General features: G+C 47.5%; 1 protein-coding gene across 1 annotated transcript in view; it reads right to left on the reverse strand.

Moving 5' to 3' along the window:
- The window catches only part of HCK (HCK proto-oncogene, Src family tyrosine kinase), a 33,155-nt gene extending 12,515 nt beyond the window's left edge, over positions 1-20,640 (reverse strand). Inside the window, exons 1-6 of the mRNA XM_012728177.1 lie at positions 20,470-20,640; positions 7,418-7,538; positions 4,324-4,363; positions 3,911-4,007; positions 3,040-3,138; positions 497-605 (exon numbers count right to left, since the gene is read on the reverse strand). Coding sequence (XP_012583631.1) covers positions 497-605; positions 3,040-3,138; positions 3,911-4,007; positions 4,324-4,363; positions 7,418-7,534 — 462 coding nt within the window. The 5' untranslated portion in view covers positions 7,535-7,538; positions 20,470-20,640. The remainder of the gene's footprint in view (positions 1-496; positions 606-3,039; positions 3,139-3,910; positions 4,008-4,323; positions 4,364-7,417; positions 7,539-20,469) is intronic.
- Between the last annotated feature and the right edge of the window lie 478 nt (positions 20,641-21,118).

Below are 21,118 nucleotides of genomic sequence, written 5' to 3' on the forward strand. Positions count from 1 at the left end.
AAAATAAAATAAAGAAAGTGAGAAGATGGATACAGGAGGTTGGAGAGATGTGAGTGAAGGGCTGGTGGTCTCTAGAAGCTGACAAAGGAAATAGATTCTTTCCTGAAGACTCCTGAAGGAAACAACCTTGCTGATCATAATTTGAGCCTAGTGAAACCAATTTCATCTTGTTTAAAGTCACTTCAAGTGCGGTAATTTGTTCGAGTAGCAACAAGAACCTAACACACAGGACATCACACAGACCAGAAACACACAGTCCACGATCACAGTTTCTGTCATGTGATGTTTTAACCCGAACCTGCAACTGGGACTGAGGAAGGACCCAAATAGGGCTTGCGTGAAGAGCAGGAGAAAACCTGGCAGCCACGATGGGCTGGTGGAGGTTTTCAGGCTCCTCTGGGCATACGCAGAGGTAAGGGGTCAGGGAAGGGGTCAGGGGTCGTGCCAGTCACCCCGGGAACCCCAGCAGGGTGGGGTGTGAGGGTGGGGAGGGCTGGTCACCTTTGGTGGTCTCGCTGTCCCGGATCATGAAGGAGCCCAGCACATTGCCAGGGGCCAGGAGGTGGCGCTCGGCATCCTTCCGGCTGATGCCCTTGAAGAACCACCTGGTGGAAAGGGGCGGGGCAGCGTGTGAGCCACAGGGGCGTCTGGTGCCAGCTGGCTAGATACCAGAGGCTGGTTTCCCGTGAAATCAATGTTCCTCAAAGATACTTTTGGAGAAAACAACCATTCCTTTGATATTTCTATCATTGAAAGTGAGATTTATTGTGCATAGAATAAGTCAGTTACAGTTTTAGCCAAAGCATCTGAATAGGGGATCTGGTGGTGGCCTCACATATGTTAGTTCACTTGCTGTAAGATAGTATTTGCATGTTTTACTCACCCATAGGCCCGAGGAGGCCCCACCTAGCAAGCAGCCTAACCTCACTACCAGCAGCCTTTTACACAAATCATATCAGAATCAGTGGACATGTGTTGTTTTACCTAATGCAAGTATAGAATGCATTATATATATTTACGAGTATATATGTAACATATATATACATACATATATATATCTCATATATATATATATGTGATATATATGTGGTCTTGTAATTACTCAAAGTCTAGGGCTGAAGAATTTGAGTTCTCTAAGACTCACTGCATGCCCAGCTAAGCATGCTCATCCGGTGTCAGGAGGAAGCACCGTGTCTTTGCCAGCTGCACAGATCGACAGATAGATGCAATGTTTTGTCCCGTAAGCTCCACTCTTTTTGGAGAGGGGGCAAATTTTCCTCCTTGTTCTCTAAAAAGGAAGACTTCAAATTAGGAAGACAAAAGAAATATCCCAAAGGTGCAAATCACTGGTAAAAGAAAAGAGTTCATAGAAGGATAGAGAGAGAGAGAGGAAGGGAAAGACTTTACATGTTTAATCTGTTCTTTAGTTCCACTGCAAATCACAGCATTCTGGTGAAACTGCAACTGGCCATCGGTTTACCAGGTGTTTTACAGGTGTGAATCCAGTATGCTGAAACTGAAATGGATGCATTTTGTGGAACTTTCTTTAAAAGCAGCATGGCATGCCAAGGGTCAAACACCCGGGGGCCGTTCCAGCCTCACCCAAAGTGGACAGAAACAGGGAGTAGAAACATACAGCACTTGCAACCAATTGTGGTCAAAATCTTACTTTTGAGAACTTCACAAGAAGACACACTCAGGACCTGGGAGCCCCTGGGCTCCATTAACTTCAGAGACTCCTATAAAGCTGGCAGAATTTCTGAGCTAACACTTGAAATTTCAGATAATGTTATACTCGGATCTATAGCCTTGGGCCTCTTCTTTCTCCCTGAGTATCTGGCCTGGTGGCAAGCAGCAGCCACCAAATCCATTCCCACCCTTCCTAGAGTAAGGAGGACTTCATGTGCTGTGACAGGAAAAAGCCCAGAACAGAAGTCAGCAGGCCTTAAAGCTGCTGTGTGACTTTGAGCAAGTCACTTTCCCTCTCTGAGCATCTGCTCCTCTGATATCAACTGAGGATAAAGACAACTAATAATCAGGGAGTTCTTATCATCTATTCAACAACCATAGTGTTGTCCTCTTTACCCCATTTGATCATGAAGAAACCGAGGGTCAGAGAGTAACTAACTTGCCTGGTGTCCTAGGTGGGAAGGGGAAGTGGCGGATTCAAATCCATCTACCCTAGAGCCCAAGTTCTTCACCATGTCCCCCTGCCTCACTGCAATTCATTCTGTGGCTGTTGCACGGGAAAGTATCTCGCAAGGTTAGAGGCCACAAAGTAAGAACCACGTTGCTGGCACTTCCCACAGACCTAGCAGGAGGACATGACACATACACACGAGGGGACTCACTGCAGCTGGAGACTGGAAGCAACTACCTAAGCCACGAGCGATACCTGGGATTCTACATGACATTTAGCTGCCATTCCGCAGCTAAAAAGGAAGAAGGATGCTCTAGGCGCTGCCTAGATCTGGACAAAAGGCACAGGACAGTGTAAACAATGGGAAGAGCATGTACTTTGTTATAGGATTATAAAGCATTCGGGAGGACTCACAAGAAAGGGAGGCACTTGCTTCTGGGAGGGGAGCATCTGGTGGGAGGAAGACTTTGCCCTCTTTATCCTGTATCGGCATCGTTTACATTTTAAAGACTTGAAAGTATTGTCTATTTCAAGGCAGGAGAGGAAGTTAGATTCCATCCCCAAGGATCCTGTGTCCTCCCCCCCCCCAGGTGCCCTCTGTTACTAGACAAGTCCTGCCTCATGCCCCATGTGCTCCCGTCCTAAATGGTGGGGCAACAACTGGCACTTGACAACCAAAGAAACAAGATCATTTTTGCTAGTGAGAGGTTTTCAGAAGGGTTGCCCTATGTGATTCTATTGAGTGAGAAAAAGTGAGAGGGGGTCCACTGCCCATCAAACAAATAGCCCCAGAAAGAATGTACCAGTAAGGGAGACAGTGAGTGCAAAGGCCCTGAGGCTGGAACAAGGCTGGTTTTGCTCATGCTGCCTTCTGGGAGGCAAGAAAATGGAATACTTACTCTTCTGTCTCCAGAGAGTTAACACGTGCGACATAGTTGCTTGGGATGTAACCCTCTTTCCGCGTGGCCAGGGACTGAGCCTTCCACCATTCCCCAGACCTGAGGATAAGAGGGAGCAAAAGGGGGAGGGGCAGGAGTCCCCTCATTATCCGTAGCCACCCCCCTCTCAGCAATGACTCTGAATACAGCCCAATCCCAGGAAGCCAGTAGGGTGAGCCTCAGGGACACAGCTGTACCGGCTCCAGCACGCACCCCATGACTAGGCAGAGATCTTAACAACAGTCTCTACTGTGAGTCAGAGGTGCTAGAATCAGGCCCCGACTCTGCGTTGAGAGCCCACAGCCCTAGGTCTTTGGCTCATTCCTCGGCCCTGGATGTGGCCTTAGTAGCCCAAGGTGGGGCCCTGTGCCCACAGCAGACCCACAGTGATTCAGCTGGGGCCAGAGTCAGAAAGAGGGGGCTCAGAGTCGGACCGAGCATAACCACTGCCATTCTTGGGCCCCAGCACATCCTGGACACCACACTGTAGGAGGTTGGAGATGAAGCTCAGGGCTCAGATCTCCAAAGATTTGGGGTATGAAGACACCTCTATAGGTTCTGGTGCACAGGAAAGCCTGTAGCTTAGTCACCAGAGCCCAAGAAGGCTTCCCTGGAAACACTTTCACCCCTGCATCCTGCCTGGCCATGCACCATCGTAAGTGTCCAGGCCCCATCATTACAGTTTCATCCAGGTTAACGGCAGCCCTCCCTCCCCTGGGTCAGGTTCTGCCCTAGCCTTAGACAGTCAGTCTATCAGGCCCTTTACTGGAGCACAAAAGAGGATATATTTAGAGAATAAGGTAGGGTTCCTAAAGGGGAGTGGGGGACTCACTCCTCCAGGACCACCATCTGGTCCCCCTTCTGGAAACTGAGATCTTCACGGTGAATAGCTTCATAATCGTATAGGGCGACCACGATGTCCTCAGAGCCTGGGGGGAAAGAGACGCGTGGGAGGGAGCGGCCTCACCTGCGTACACCTGTGGCACTGGGTGTGCCCCATCCCAGCACCCAGCCCAGATGTGCTGATGTGTCTGTAGCATCTGGCCACGCTGGCTGCCGTCCTAGTACTAAAAGCTAATGGTGTTTTATTCATATCACCAGATGGTGTTCCAGAAACACAATAACCTGCAATGAAGTACTCTGTGGGGATTTTCAAAGGCAGTTTTGACTTTCTGGGATTTTTACCGCAAACTCTGACTGAGAACCTAACCAGAACTCCACTGCGCATGTGTGCCAGGTACTTACCCTCCATGGACCCTGGTGAGCTGCCATTACTATTGGGCCCCTGTGGGGGAGAAATGGAGAAGGGCATGAATCTGACAGTGTGTGGCACCTCAAAAGGTCTGTGCTGAATGGATACCCAGGAGCATTTCATCATAGCCCTGGTGTCATGGGAAGAGGCCCGGAGAAGGTGGGGGGTGTGCCTGAGGTCACACACACACTGCGGGGGTAGCCAGCCCAAGGATTCAGGTCTCGAGTTCTGGGCTCTGCTCTCAGCCTTGGATAGAACAGGGAACACTGGACTGTCCTCCTTGATACAGTGAGGGGGTTGGGCCACCTCTGGGTTTTCCACGGTATGTTTGAAGAAACTCTGAATCTACCAACATGTCCCGTTAGTATGTGAAAGAGCTGACATGTCCATCTAAAGGGGAAATGACACCTAAAAAAGGCACCCCAAACAGTTCTTACATGAGAGAGGACATGCTTCATTCCTGACACCAGACTTCAAAGACATATTGTTGAGTGAACAAAGCTATTTCCTCAGTATTATCGGTTTAATACAGTCAATTACTCAGCAATCAAAGAAGGTAAACTTGTGCCATTCACAGCAAGAAGGATGGAACTGGAAGGGATCGTGCTCAGTGAAATAAGCCTGAAAGAAAAAATACTCATGGTTTCACTGAGAGGAGAAGTGTAGAGGAAACAAATAAAGGATCAGGGGAAAAGTAATTATAATAGATTAAAAATCAAAATCAACAGGCAACTATATATCAGAGACATTCTGCAGGAGGAAGACAGAGGAGGAGGGTCAAAACAGGGGAGGGAAGAGCACAGGGATTGTGGCGATGGTACTCAGGTGACTTGGTGGGAATTTCAGGGGACCACACCTGAGAGGAGGAAGCATACATTACACAAAAATTAAAAATGATGTAAAATGTATATTTTTTTAAAAAATTAAATCCTGAGAAACAAAAAAATTAAGTTGAATAATAAATGTACCCAGTGAAGAAATTTCCTTGAAAAAGAAATAAAACATTGTATCATTTTTGTTAAAAAATACATACATGCATATAAAATGCATATACACCTCCCAAATACCTTCTGTGGACATACCCTAAGTGTTAGTGTAAATTTATGGGAAAGGTTTGCAAGAGTCCACACTGAACTGATGACAGCTGGCACCTCTGGGATGGGAACACCAACCAGAAGTAGCTGTATCTTGCCCTGTAATTTGTGGTTATTTTCAAGGAAAATCATATACATCAGTGAAACACTAATTTAAAGAAATGGGTTTGGGAAACTCTGAGAAGTACATCATTTTGGGGAGAGTCACAGAATCCATGACAAAGATTCATAAAGGGCTCCTACAGGAAAGTTGCTTAGTGTTTCGCAAATGAATTTGACTTGGGAACTCTTTCTCTGAGGAACCTAATGATTTAATGCAGAACTAATATCCTATAGGAGGGAACAATGATAACTGATAGTGATATCCCTTAAACCTGGTGAACAAAACTCTTAACCTCCATCTGGTGAGAAGTTAGAGAGATTCAGAGGACGTGAGAACCTGGAGCCCTGGCCATGGAAAGGGTCCAGGGTCATGCAGATCAAGGAAGAGGCAGACCTGGGCATGATTTAGGGTGTAAGAGATTAGCTCGGTTACCAATGTGAATAATTCATGTAATCTCAGGTTGTATTAATAGAGGTCAAGTGTCAGAGAGAGGGAGGTGACTTTTTCCCCATTTCTAGAGTTAGTCCTGCTCTAGGCATCATGTCTGGAGAAAGACAAGCAAGATGGAGAAAGGTCAGGAATCCATATCCTGTGAAAAATGATTTGAAGGAATGGGTGTGTTGGGACAAGATCTTTGTCTTCAGTCTCTCCAGGCTGTCACGGGCCACAGAGAGTAGATGTTAGAAGCAAGGCTCAGGGGTAGGTTTAGGATTAAGGAGTTAGGGGAAGGAGTGTACCCCAGCTCTCTAGGCAAGAAGAAGCTCTGCTTCCCTAGAGAACCTCACATAAGGGAATAGACTCCAGGACCACAGGGTATAAAGAACCCCAACCTTGGATTTAGAAACACCTGATTCTCCCACATCCCAGCTGTGTGACCCCCAGAAGCCATGGACCCTCTTTGAGCCTTAGCCGACTCTGCTATAAAGTGGTGTGACTCCTGGCTCGCAGCTTCTGGCGAGGATTAATGATGTGGAAGTCCTCGATTTGGTGCCTACGACATAGCAGGTGTTTGACAAATGGTCAGGATGATTATGACTGTTACTGCTGCTCTGAGTTCTGTCACTGCCATTGCTCAAACTGTCACTGTTGACCCCCTGGTGCTGTTCGGTGACGCCAAGCTGCTGCAATAACTGTGACCAGCGGTGCTGGGGGGCTGCAAGCTGCCATTACTTGTGCCACTGTCACCTCCGCACTCACTGCTCATGTCATTAGCAAGCGGCTTCTTCCTGTTCCTGTTCTTTCCAGCAGCATTTGGAACCTGCACTGCCCATGTCTGAATCCGGCACTCCCACTTACTAACCAAGTAGTTTTGGGAGAGTTATTTGATCTTTGTGCCCTACAATAGGATTCTTAGGAGGATGAAAGGCACTTGTGACTGCAAAGTGCTTAATGTTGTGCTTGGGTCGTCATCAGCTCTAGGTAAGCACAAATGAGTAAAAACATCTACCAGTCTCGCCACTGCTCGGCTACTGCTTCTATTGGTCCTGCAGCTGATGCCTTGACTCCCACTGGTGTCACTGCTCCAGTATGACGACAGCTGTTCTCACAGTCGTTGCCAGGAGATGGACACCGCTGCCCTCTGCACTGGCCTGGTCACTCACTGCTCTCAGCATTGCTTGTGCCACTGTGGAGGCCTGAGGCTGCCAGGCTCTCTCCTACCCAGTCACTAGAGCCCAGGCTGATGGGCCAAGGCTTGGGGGCAGGTAAGAAGTGAGGTCCTTGCCTTGGGGCCTGGGTGCAGATGTATTCTGGAGAGTTAGGGTACTGTGGGTAGCTGCTCAGAATCATCTCACCCAAACACACCCTGTTCATCCTTGGGAAACCAGGAGGAGGTTAGGGCAGCCCCCGGCCCCCAACCCAGCTGTCAGTGCCCCATGTTCCCCCACTCACCCGCTTGCCGGACGACGTGGGATCGGGCACGTACAAGGGGCTGTGTGAGCTGGCAATGGGCTGCATTTTTGGGGATTTGCCTCTGTCCGGCAGGAACTTGGACTTCACACACCCCATCCTGCTGCAGAGAGAAGGGAGGTGAGGCCAGAAGCCCTGAGCTCCACACAGGGGAGTCTGGGAGGCTGGGTCTCAGGGCCCGGCCCAGGCCGACTCCCGCCAGCCCCAGTCACCCCATCCTGGCCACTCAGAGCTCACTCTGCCCTTGCACTTCTGGCTCCCTCATAGCCAGGTCTGTCACGCTCACACAGCCGCACGTTTCACAGTCAAGCAACTGGGGCCCTGTGAAGGGGGGGTTTACTCAGACAGTAAGTCACAAGGGTAATCGAAGCTCACCACGGCGAGCTGGAGCACCGAAGGGGGTGGTGAGTGCCACTGGTTTCTGGTCAGGAGTCCTGAGTCAATATTTGGCACCTCCCAGTACCCGACTTGTACACTTATGCCCCCCCACTTCAGTTCCTTACCAGCAATATGGGGATAATAATAAAACCGGGCCCTCCCTGATGGCGCAGCGGGTTAATGCACAGCACTGACAATCTAAAGCCGCTTCCGCATGAGTTCGATTCCCGCCTGCCCCGGAGGTGACCACATGGCATGGCAGACCTCTCCTGACCCGCCCGCTGCTCCCCTCAGCAGTGTACTTCATCGATCTGCCTGTTCTGCTCCCCACTCTGTCTCTGGTGAATCCTCTCACCCTCCGCATCTCTGGCCTGTACCCCAGTTCTGTATGAATAAATAAATAAATCTTTAAAAAAAAAATTAAAAAAATAATAAAACCGACTAGCAGGGCATTGGAAAGAGGAGGAAGCATGTGTGGTGGCAAATACTCTGCGTGGTGTCAGGCTCAGGCAGGTAGTAAAGTGAAATCATACTGTTGCACTTGCTAAATTACCACTTTATATTAAATGACAGAAATGAGATCGAATAACAATCTAGCTAAGTAATAGTCAAGACATCATATCCTTTGTACCAATTTAAAATTGCCTTATAACAACTTCTTCCTCTCTCTCATGGAATTGTTTGGCCACCACTCATTCACTTACTGAACATTTTTCATTTTTTAAAAAGACTTATTTCTTTATGCTTACAAGAAATGAGGCATAGACAAGAAGTCAGGGATAAAAGGGCTCTCCAGAGACAGAATGGGGAGTAGAACAGGCAGATCTACTGAAACACTCTGCTGAGGGGAGCAGCAGGTGAGACAGGAGAGGTCTGCTGCGCCATGTGGGTCACCACCCTGGTGGGGGATCGAACTCGTGAACTCATGTTGCCGTGACTGGTGATAGTTTGATTGCACTGAGACTCCAACCCCTGTGCCACGAGGAAGGCCCCTACTGAACATTTTTCTAAACCACAAATAAGACAAGTTTATGTCTTCATGGAGCTCACACTGGATAAGAATTGCCACAGACAATAAACAAGTTAAATTTAGTTAGTGAGAAGTATGGGGACAATGAAAGAGAATGTGATGGGGAACAACTACCGTGGGTCTCTTTAGATGGTGCTAAGGAAGGCCCCTGCGATGATGCTGATCTGGGGCCTGAATGACACAAAGGAGAAAGCCAAGTAACACTCTGAGGGAACAGTGTTCCAGGCAGTGGGAACGGCAAGTGCAAAGGTCCTGAGGTTGGAATGTGCTTGGAGAGAACAAGACTCTGAAAGGCAACCAGCTTGACTGGAGATCATAAGCAAAGGTAAGGATGGTATGTGACAAAGCTGCCACACTCTTGTGAGGAATCTGGATTTGATTCTAGAGGTGACGGGAAATCATGGAAAGTTCCAGGCAGGAGAATGACAGGATCCAGTGGGCACTTTAAGCAATTCCACTGACTTCTCTATGGGTGGCCTGCAGTGAGAAGGGCAGGGAGCAACATCCACAGCAGTGTCCAGGCCTGAGCAGATGGTGGTCTGGTCCCCGAGGTGGTGGCTGCTGAGGAAGTAAGAGGTGAATGACTCGAGGGATAGGTTGGAGGTAGAACTGACAGACTTTGCTGATGGATTAGTAAAATTTAAAAGACACTTAAAGAAAACATGCTTATCTAACTAGAGTCAAAACTTAATTATGAAAGCAGAAGAAATGTCTCATTTGTTTCTCAAAATGCATACACGTATTTGCGGAGAACAGGCTGGGCCCAGTCACATAAGGAAGTGTTTTCCTCAGGCATAATTACCATTTTCATCTAAAAGCAGTTAGAACTCAGTTACGCATATCTTGGTACCATAAGCATCTGTTTGTGGTTTAAGAACAAAACCATGAATTCCTAGGTTTAGGGGAGTGATTTTTAAAAAGTGCTTATTTTGATTTATTAGGATATTTTTGTCTGTCCTGGTGGGAACTGGAAACAATTTACCACCTCAAGCCTTAAGCAGTTTCTTCAAATGAAGTTTCTACTTCATTTGCCTTTTGTGAATAAAGTTAGAACTGATTCAGACCCTGGAGTGCTGAATTATTAATTTGAAAAATTATCGCAATTAATTACTGCTTTATAATGTACTTGTGTGCATTTAAAATAGAAACTAACACTTTCATTTGATTTGAGATAAATGCGTATTACCCTTCTGGGAAATAAAGGCATCTGGGGTGGTTTTGCATGGCATAAAATTGTATTACATTTCATAGATTTTTGGCAACATTGGGGTATCCTGAGAAGGCCACTGCTGTGTGATGTGACGGAGCTCAGCCACCTCTCTGAGCCTTTATTATTACTTCCTTTATCAACTTCCATATTCAAGACAGTCTCAGGGCCCCAGGGATGGTCTCTGAAAGCCTGTTCACTCAGGGTGCTAGGAAATCTGAGAAAGCATTCAAGGTTCAACAGCTTGGGTGGTGCTAAGAATGGCGTTGCAGTGTAAGGTGCTCACAGGGCGTGTGCTCCAGAAATATTAAGCACTACCATTTCTGTTTACTAGCACTCGTGGCACTTCCCTGGAGCATAAAGAAGGACAGACACTTAGCAACCTGCTAGGTTTAAAAGTGTAGAGATACTGTAACACTTGATAAGCTAACTTTTTAAAATAGGGAATTCCCAGGAGTTCAATTTTTGCAAAATAAAGTGAATTTTTTTTTCTAAAAAGTGATATACCAGCAGGAGTCAAATGTGCACAAAATGTGTTTGTTCCTCTAAACCAAGAATACCAGTCTGCTGCCTGCTGTGGAGTCAACCTCAGAAAATGCTCATTTTTATGACTACTAGATCTAGAAATGTAATGGGAGTAGTCACACGGTAATTTAAAATTTCCTACAGTCATATTTTGAAAGTGAAAATGGAAATTTTAGGGTATTTTTCTTTATCCCAATATGTCAAAATTATTAACACATAGTCTACACATTATCATGAAATACTTTAACTCTTTTCTTCATACTAAGTCTTCAAACCCTACATGGAAACATTAGAAAGTGAGCACTTTTTTCTAGAAGGATCGTTATACAGATGTAGATGAAGGGAGCTGGAGCCATCCTGAAGTCACAAAAGACGGGGGTGCCGTACAGTGACGCCACCCCAGCGGAAGGAAGGGCAAGCAGTGGAGACGGTCTGTGTGCTTGGGACTGGCTGTGTCTTTTGCTTTCCAGCATCAGAATTTTTCTAGCTTCGGAGAAGATACATTCTCAATTTTGCTTCAGCCAGTTTGAGTGTATTTCTGGGCATTTATTATTACTTTCCCTATCAATTTACGTATTCAAGACACTCACACGGCCCTGTATTTCTGAAATTGGGTGCTCCTGGCACCCAATTGACTACCCAAACCAGGGTCTGAGTCTGCTGTACACCTAGGCTACAGGGCTGGTTCTCAGGACCACTGTGGTGTCTGTGGTCGGCGACTGACATACATGTGGCTAAGCACTGCCTGACTGTTGTTCTTGCTGATGCTTGTGTATTCCTGGACCACACTGAACAAACCAGTTTCTGGGGCTGAGCGCCTGGAATATGCATTTCTAACAATTCTTCGGGAGATTCTTAGAGAACAGGAAAGTTTGTGGCCCACAAGGTAGGGAGACGAGGGCCCAACTTGGAGTCATGATACTCAGTTCTGGAACCTGTTTCTGCCACTGATCAACTACGTGACCTTGGGTGAGTCACTTTCCCTCTTTTGAGTCTTATTTTCTTCCGTATTAAACAAGAGGCACTTGCTTCTCAGGTGTGGCCTGAGGTCCCATGCGACAGGATGTGAAAGGCTTTTGAGAAACTGAACACACACATCTACTTATTTAATGTAGTTCAAAATTAGGTTGTGAGAACAGAAGTGGCCTACCAGGCCTCAGGCTAGTTTAAAACTACCTATCCATGTCAGATACTTCCTCAGGTCACTGCTGAACTCCTGGAACCTGAAACTTACTCCTTGACCCCTGAGCTTCTGCAGGCTTTGCATTAGGGAAGGAAGTGAGAATGTCTGCCTGGCCACTTCCCATGGCCCCCAGGCTGTGCAGAAACAACTCCTGCACCCTCAGAGCGAGGCCCAAGGAGCAGAGGCCAGGGCCCCACCAGAGATGGCTTCCTGGGAGCTTGTAGGCTTAAGATGAGGCCTGTGAGGGGGAGGGGTATGGAGCCCTGGATCTATTCACACCTCTGCCACAAGTTTGTTGTGCAACTTCAGGCATGTCACAGCCTCTCTCAGGCCCCCAGTTTCTCCAGGTGTGAAGTGAGATGTTGAGTGATAAGTTCTCTAAAGGGCACAGTTGGAATTCTTTCTGGTGTAGCATCTTCCCCTTCTTTTGACAACAGCTTCCCGATTTTTCTTTATAAATCACCTCTCCCCCATTCTCAATTCATGGGTCAAGGTGGACTAGACTTCAACTCCTGGCTATTAGGGTGGGTCTCTAACTAAGTCAAGGCAATCAGAGTTCGAGTAATAGAAGCAGATTCAGGCCAATAGGTGGCCAATACGTGTCAGTACAAATAGTTCCATATGGCTGGAAAAGAGGCTCAAAGTTGTGGAGCAGAGTAAGAAATGCAGAAAGAGACTTCCAAGTTTTGATTCCAGCCCTGACAGAAGCTGATGTGCTAGGGGACGCTTCTTCTGTTTGAGCCAGTTTAAGTTGGATTTCTGTCCCATTAAGACTGTCCAAGAGCTTTGCCAGTGCAGAGAAAATTCTTAGGAGGGATTGCAATTCACATGCAAGCGTAGTAGCTTAAGGCAAAGACTTCCTAAAGAGCATGCTTTGATGGAAGAAGGCGCTAACTAAACCTATTAGAGTAGGCGAGGTTACATATTGGCCTATGTACCCTATGGGTCCCGCCTATGGGTGCCGGCCCCACGCCTGGAAAGCACCTGGCACGTATTATTCCTGCTGGACATCTGTAGTGTGAACGTACTATGTTCAGTCCTCCACAGGCCTTACCATACTCGGCTGAGGTCAGCAGTTTCAGAATTCTCAGATAGAGAACACTGAGGCTCAAGGCCGAGAAGATCCCCCAGGTAACCAGTGGCAGGTAGAACTAGGAAACAGTTCTCCTGCCTTTCACCCTCCACTGGGGTCAGTATCAGAGCCTCAGAGGGTAAGGAACCCAAACTGGAAACGAGGAGGGCAGAGTGCCAGAGGCCCAGGCTCAGAACCATCCAGTTAGAGGAAATTTCTCTTCTTGGAACATCTCAGTCACAGTGGTGAGGGTGGAGCATGTCTTTCCCTATGAAGGGCCAGTACCTTGAGAATTTTCCAGGGGTACCTGGTCCTACCTACCTCTCCTTGGATTCCCTAACCATCTTCTGAATGAACTACCCAACTCCCACGTGACTGTTGCCCCTAGTGGGTATTTGAGGGAGGGTCATTCCTTGATTCCTCATCTTGCCATGGCTTCTTCTGATCAAAGAACTCAAAACTGTGTTATAAACGGAAAGGAATGTGAGAGGCCTTCATTATCCAGAGGGGAGAAATAGTCCCAGAGTACGAATACCCACCCTCGTTCACCCAACAGCAGAACAACATGCTGAAGAGGAAGTCTGTGCCCTTGGCCACTTGCCTGACTCAGACAGAAGTCTGGCTCTGAGACGCATGTGTTCTAACTGCTTCTTTCAAACATGTAGTAAGTTCTTAACATGTTTAATATTACCTCTTGGGCCACCTCGTCAACCTCAGAAATCACAGGCAATTGTGACTTAGAATGCTTTTATCTCTTAGGTAGCCAGGGGCAGGGAAGTTTAGAAACTCTCAGATAGGATCTGCAGTCAGAAAGAGCTGGATTCAAATCCCCATTCTGTTTTACAGATCAGTAAGCCTTTCAAGACACAAGTCAGGTCAAGCCCTTCTCCCAAAACCCTTCCGGGTTCCCATTGCACTTGGAATACAAACCTAAGTTCCCTTGATGGCTGGCAAGAATTCTATGATCTGGGCTCCCTTCAGCCTCACACCCCCACCTCCTACCTACCCTTTCTTGATTTCTCCATTCCATTCTGGCCATCTGGTCTCTTACTCTTCCTTGGCTCACCACCTCTCACTTCCAACCCAAAGCTATGCACATGCTGCTTCTACAATGAACTTCACTCACCCAGGTCTCTTCCCAGATCTCACTTCCTCAGAGAGGTCTTTCCTCCTTACCCCGGCCAAGGTAGGAACACCTGCCCCCAACTTCCATTACTTTCTAGTCCCTTCTCAGCTATATTCTTCATGGCTTTTCACCTCCACTCAATGTGGTAGCCACAAGGACAGGCTTCTCGGATCTCCACCTGCAGAGCAGACTTGACCAATGGCCCCAGCCACTGTGCTTTGATGTCCATCACTGTTGCCAACGACTGAGAGACACTGGGCAGGCCCGTGCCAGGCGACCTCTGCCGAGAGACAGCTCTTTGCCAGCAGTGTGAAGCTTTCCTTAGAGCCGTGCTGCGCTGTAAGACTGTTCCGCCTCCCCTCCTTCCCTCCATCACTTTCTTATTCATTTGGAGTCAGATGAGCCTTGTCATCTGATGGTCTCTCCCACAGCCACTTCCTTTAATAAGTTACTTGCATATTTAATCTGTCTGAGAGTCTGACCTAACACAATATGTAATCTATTGATTTGTTTATCATTTGTGTCTCCCCTAGAATGTAAGAGATAAGAGCTGATAACTTGTGTGCACATCTAGGACACACAGGTGCTCAGTCTATTTTTGTTGAATAACTGATCAAAAATGCCTTCTGGATGTCTGAGCTTTCCTCCATCTAAATTATAGTTCTGAATTTGTGTTTAAACGGAGAAAAACAGTCTGTGTTTGTTTATCTCTGCTTGCAGGAGGACAAAGGCTTTCCTTGGCTGGAGCTAAGTGGAGATTGCCCCCTTCAGAAAGAATGGGGTGGCCAGTTCACCTCAGAGGCAACCTTTCATTCCAACCTCCCGTGATGCTCCAAGATCAGCTGTCCTCCACAAAACTACAGTAATCCATACTCTGATCCTCTTGCTTTCCTATAGTTGACAGAGCCTGTTTCTTTTATATTTTGGAGGGTACATGTTTTGCTTTTAAAGTTACCTTTTATTACCTAGTAAAATATTAATATACAGTTCTGGTTAAGAGTGAGAACATAACAGACAAACCTGAGGTGTCTCTACATTACTTTCTTACAGACCCTCTGGGTGACCAGCGTCTGCATTTCCATACCTCTGTGCAGAGGGGCCTTCATCATTTCTGAACACTCTTACTGGACTTCCAACTGCCCACACCTGCGTCTCTTTGCCTGAGAGAGTCCTCTTTGGCCATTGGTGTCTAATCTGCCCATGAACTTGGCAAATGGAAGCACTAGTGAAATAGCATCTCCCCTGACAGCAGAAGGAAGTTGAATCTCCTGTCCCCTACCTCTTGAGCACACTGATTTGGCTCTCAGTCTGCCCCGGGAACCGAGCTCCAGGTGACCACAGTAGTGACTGGCTTGATCCCACACCTCTACTTCCTACCTTCTCCTCTCTCACTTCCCCATTCTCCCATCAGGATTTTCTGGGATCTGTTCCCAAATAAACTACAGTTGTGTGTTGCTTAACCACATTCCTCTTACCATGGAGCATGCATACGATGGTGGTCTCAGCAGGCTACTCCACTTAGCCCAGGTGGGTAACAGGTGAGCCCACTGAGATTTGTGTAAATACACCCTATGACGTTCACACGATGACAGTCTCGCCTCACAGTACATTTCTCAGAACGGATCCCTGTCACTAGTGAGGAATGACTAAAAAGTCCACACATTTGAAATGTTTTCTAAAGTCTGCTTTTGGGGACATTCAAACGAAAACATACAAAGGAAACATGTAGTATCACTTTGTGTATGTTAACACCAAAGGAATTGCATGAATTGTCAGGAATGTTCTGTACATTCTCATTGTTCAGAGGATGAAACTGAGTCTTAGAAAGTGAACAGGTTTGTCTGCTGCTTCCCAACTTGTGTGAGGCAGTGCTAGTACTCAGACTCAGGTCTCCTGCTCTCTCTTCATGGTTCTTCCCTACACTGGCACATGAGGGAGGGCTCCGATTCTCCTCACTGTGCCTGTGTCTCCTGGGTTATAAGGTAAAGGGGGCTCAGGAGCTCAGCTGAAGGAACCTGGAGAAATGGGGTAGGGGTCAAAGTGCTGTGGGGCTTATTAAGGTAGACAGAAACTACGAGAGATTGTTCCACTAACTTGCTGTGTGACTTTGGGAACGTTACTTACCTCTCTGATGCCGACATTCTTTTTTTATAAAAAAAAGGACACGTGGGCCCTCCCTGGTGGCACAGAGGGTTAAAGCACAGCACTAAGAAGCTAAAGCCACTTCCACATGAGTTTGATTCCCGCCTGCCCCGGAGGTGACCACATGGCACGGCAGACCTTTCCTGTCCTGCCCGCTGCTCCTCAGCAATGCACTTCAACAATCTGCCTGTTTTGCTCCCTACTCTGTCTCTGGTGAATCCCCTCACCGCCCCTGCGCCTCTGGACTGTACCCCAGCTCTGTATGCATAAATAAATAAATCTTTAAAAAAAAAAAAAGGACACTTGTCATGATACCCAAATGGCTATGAGGTCCACAAGATCATCCATAGGAGGAAAGTCGTCCAGACAAGGCAGGTGCGAACTGGACAGCCCGGGAGCAGGCTCCCGGCAGGACCTATTCAGCTTCACCAGTGCCACCATAAGTGAAGACCAGAGGAGCACAGAAGTAGCTTCTAGCCCCAGGATCACCAGTCTTCCAAATTTTCAAGAGAAGATAGAAATCCACATTGACGTGAGCTCTGGACTTTAAATGTTAGCAGTTAATTGAAAAGAATCACTGTAGGGGCCTCCCTGATGGCACAAAGGAGTTAAGTCTCAACACTATGAAGCAGTCCACAGCCACTGAAGCATCAGTTCAATCCCCTGACACACATGGCACAGCAGGCCTCTCCTGCCTTGCTATCTGCTCCCCTCAGCAGTGTATTTCAGTAGATCCACCTGTTCTGCTCCCCTCTCTGTCTCTGGTGAATCCCTTCATCCCCCACCCCTGCATCTCTGGTCTACACTCCAGCTCTTATATGCATAAGTGAATAAAAATAAATCTTTAAAAGAATCACTGTGGGGCCAATCAAAATAGACCTATGGCCTAATATGCCTAGTAGCTCAGGCAAGGGAGGGGAGAGGTTGTTCAACATTTGTGCATTCAGTACTCCGAAAGCCCTACTGGTGCCAGCTGTTAGAGACAGTGGTGCAAGACTGATGTGCACGAGCTGTCACGGGACCTGCTCCCTAAGAGTTTAGAGTCCAACCCCTGGTCTCCCTCCAACACCCACTGAATGGAGACACCATTCTCTGCATCTCCAGAGAGCAGCCTGGTTGGGGTGAGATTGAGATTCATGCTTCCCACCCTACCAGGTTGAATATAATAATAGTCCAAAAAAGGAATAATGTCCAAAAAGGAAAGTAGCAAGTTGGCAAAGTTGTGGAGAAACCGAAGCCCTCATTCGTTGCTGTAGAATGCAAAGGGTGGAAAGCAGTTTGGAACTTCCTCATGGTGTTAAACAAGGATTACTACAGGACCTGCAATCCCACGGAAACTGAAAACAGATGCTCAAGCCAATATATGTACGTATATGTTCATGATTGCACTATTCACAATAGCCAAAAGGTGAAGAAAACCCAAGTGGCATCTATGCATGAGTGAATAAACAAATTATGGCACATATGCACATATCATAAAAATATTGTTCAACCATAAAAAAGAATGAGGTACTGCTAAATGCTTCAATGTGGATGAACCTTGAAAATATGCTAGATGAAACTTGAAAAGATGCTAGATGGAGGAAACTTGAAAAGATGCTAGATGAAGGAAGCCAGACACAAAAAACCATACAAACCTATTGTATGATTCCCTTCTATGAAATATCCAGAGTAAATAACTTATAGATATGAAAGATGATTGGCAATGACCAAGAGCTGGGAGGAGGGGAAATGAGAGTTTCCTTTTAAAGGAAATGAGTATGGAGTTTGCTTTGGGGATGATAAAAATGCTTTGGAACTCCCTAGAAGTGTTGGTTGCACAAGATTGTGGCTGCATTAAATGTCACTGATTTTTCACTTTAAAATTATTTTCTAACAGTATGTGAATTTCACCACAAAAAATATTTTAAAAATTTTATGCTACATAAAAGTGCTTTGCTAGAATGGTGAAATAAATTATGGCAATCAAAACAGTACATTATGTAATACAGCCATCAAAAACTCAAGAACAGGCCCTCCCTGGTGGTGCAGCGGGTTAAAGCACAACACTGAGAAACTAAAGCCGCTTCCGCATGAGTTCGATTCCCGCCTGCCCCGGAGGTGACCACATGGTGTGGCAGACCTCTCCTGACCCGCCCACTGCTCCCCTCAGCAGTGTACTTTGATCATCTGCCTGTTCTGCTCCCCACTCTGTTTCTGGTTGGTGCTCTCACCCTCCACATTTCTGGCCTGTACCCCAGTTCTGTATGAATAAATAAATCTTTAAAAAAAAAAAAAACTCAAGAACATTGTAATGACATAGAAAAAATACTTACAATGTAGTGTGAAATAAGGAGGATAAATGTTGTATGAGTAACATTTTACTAATTTTGTTAAAAATGTACTAAGGACTATAGAAATACACTAAAATATTTGTTACCCACATAGAAAAAAATCATACTTTCATTGCTTGAGTACCTACTAAGTCAGGCACAGGGAACAAGGTGCAGGAAGACCTTCACTCTCCTGTAGCAGAGAATGCGATACCTGCAAGAGCAGCATGGGTCTAGAGAGACTGGAAGGGTTCATCTCTTCTCTCCCCTGGCTCTCCACGAGGCTCAACTCCTCCTCTCTACAAAAGGAGAGGTCATCTGTGCCCCTTTGGAGAGCATTCGAGCCTCTGGTGTTTTCCCCAAGAAACACCTACTCCTGTGGCCAGTGGACCATGAGCACAGGCCCAGCAGTCTCCTGCTGTGAACACCTGGCAGGACCTGCATGGTCATCAACAAGCAAGTGGGTGATAAGGTGGGGTGGTGACCTACCCACTGAGACGCTCCAGTTGGAATGATCGAACTAGACTTCTGTTTTTCATTGTGGCCAGATGCCAACCACTTAATGATAAGAAGTTCTTAATGATAAGAATTCAAAAATAAAGAGAAATCGCAAAAGACGCCCAAAGATAGCATTTGTATAGATGTCTACAAGACAACAAAGTCATGTGTATTGTTTGTACATACATATCTATGGGATGTGTGTGTGTGCATGTGCGCCCGTGTGTGCATAGATCAGGATGACTAAAATTCAAGACAGTGTTACTGGGAGAAAGACCCAGGACTCAAGGGATGCAAGGTGGGGAGGTTTCAGTACTGTTACTTTTAGTAATTTGATGTTTTAAAAATCTGAAGCAAACAGGACAAAATATTAACATTTGTTAATTTTTGGGAGAAGTTAGTCTTTTGTTCTTTTCCTTTTCCTATATTTTAACTCCTGTTCCAGAAGGGTATAGTGAAGAGAAAGTGGGGAAAAGATACAGGCACCTGCTGAGGCTTTCTCTGAACCTGCCAAAGGTCATGCCAAGAGTTCTCAGGGTGACACCCCTCGGCCGGCATCATCGGCATCTGGGAATTGGATTCAGAGCTACAGAATCCAATACTCTGGGGTTGAAGTTCAGAAATAGGCATTTTAACCTATTCTGAGAGCTGGTTCTGGTGTACCACTGGAGTCTGAGAACCCCGGGGCTAGACCACATTGCTGTGTGGTGTACTGGGCACTACTGCATCTACCAGGCAGCCTGAGAACCTCCCTCAGTAACTCAGTCCAGCCCTCAAAAGAACCCTGAAGAGGACTTAGCATCATCCCCACCTACCGCTGTGGAAAGAACCTATCTCCTGTCCCAAAGTCCATCCCTTAGCTTGCTCCTAGAAACCTCTTCCTTTAACCACTACACAAATTGTCAGACATCAGCTCTCAGATACTCTAGCTCAATGCAGCCTTGGAAGGAAGAATGAACAGTTTCATTTGACAGTGGTGGAAACTAGAACTCAGGGAGGGACAGTGACTGGCTCAAAGTTTCACAAGAAGGAATATGAAAGGCCAGACTTCCTGCAGCTTGTGCAGATTTGGGCGTTATACCTAGACCATGGGGACCAGCGAGCCCCAGGTGCAGCCCCCTGCCCGGCGTGGCCCTCCTTGACCGGTCACCCACCCCCACCAGGAACTGCCAGGGCCTTCCCCACCCGGGCTCCGCGAACCCCATCCCTTCCTTCTCGTTTTTTTTTTTTTTTCTTTTCTTTTCTTCTTCTTTTGCAAAGGGGAACCTAGATAGCCAGAGAGCTGGCAGCTCGAGCGTAAAGTTGCTCGGTGGCCCGAGCGCCCCGCCCCGCGGGCTTTCCCAGGTTCGCAGCTGGGCACCCTCCCCTCCGCGGGGTTGGCCCCTCATCACAAAACCAGCCCACCTGTCCTCCACCGACCCTCCGAACTTCCTCAACCCCTTGACATCGCCTCCCCGCCCCCCCTAGCCTTGCCCACCACCCGGGGCTTCTTTGTAGCGGGAAGACCCTCAGGACAATCTTACCACCTGGTGTCCTGGGCTCCCGCGTCCTCCGCACTCACCTGGGTGCCGGCTCTTCTGGCGGGCAACCCGGATTCTCGCAGCTCGAGCGCCCCCCCAGCTCTGCAGCTACCGGGGTCCTGGGACGCCCGCGTCCAAAAGAAGCTGAATTAACTTTCGAGGAAAAGGGCAGCACTCGGAGGGGCGTCCGCGCTGCGGGGCTTCTCCGGCTCCTGGTGCACTGAGCCGTCTCGGACCCCCCCGACTCTCCTCCGGGCCTCGGAGATGCGCGGGGCTGGAGCCCGGGACCCAGCGGCGCCCACAGGCCCTCGGATTGCCTTGGCCGCGCCCGCGGCGATGCTAAACCCGCCCCCGAAAATTCTAGCTCCACCCTCATTCTGATCTCCGTCCCCGCCTCCTAAAATCCAAAATTTGCTGCCTAAGGCGATTTTAAGGATGCCTCCGGAGGATCCGAACACCGTTTTGAAGGATAAGAACCCCGCCCCCAATACTTTCAACCCGCCCCTCCAGGGATCCTAACCGCCAGCGCCCTCCTCCCAATAGCCTAAGACTGCTCGGAAGGTATTTTAGTGCCGCCGCCCAAAGCCCTCCTGGGTCCCCCAAGGATTCTAAACCCCACCCTCAGGGATTCTAACTCGACCTCAAAAGAAACCTAACACCATTTCCTGTTCCCCAAATCCTAATTCTGCC

Source organism: Condylura cristata, unplaced genomic scaffold (genome assembly GCF_000260355.1).
Source record: "Condylura cristata isolate star-nosed mole 26May11 unplaced genomic scaffold, ConCri1.0 scaffold00022, whole genome shotgun sequence".
Classification (NCBI taxonomy): domain Eukaryota; kingdom Metazoa; phylum Chordata; class Mammalia; order Eulipotyphla; family Talpidae; genus Condylura; species Condylura cristata.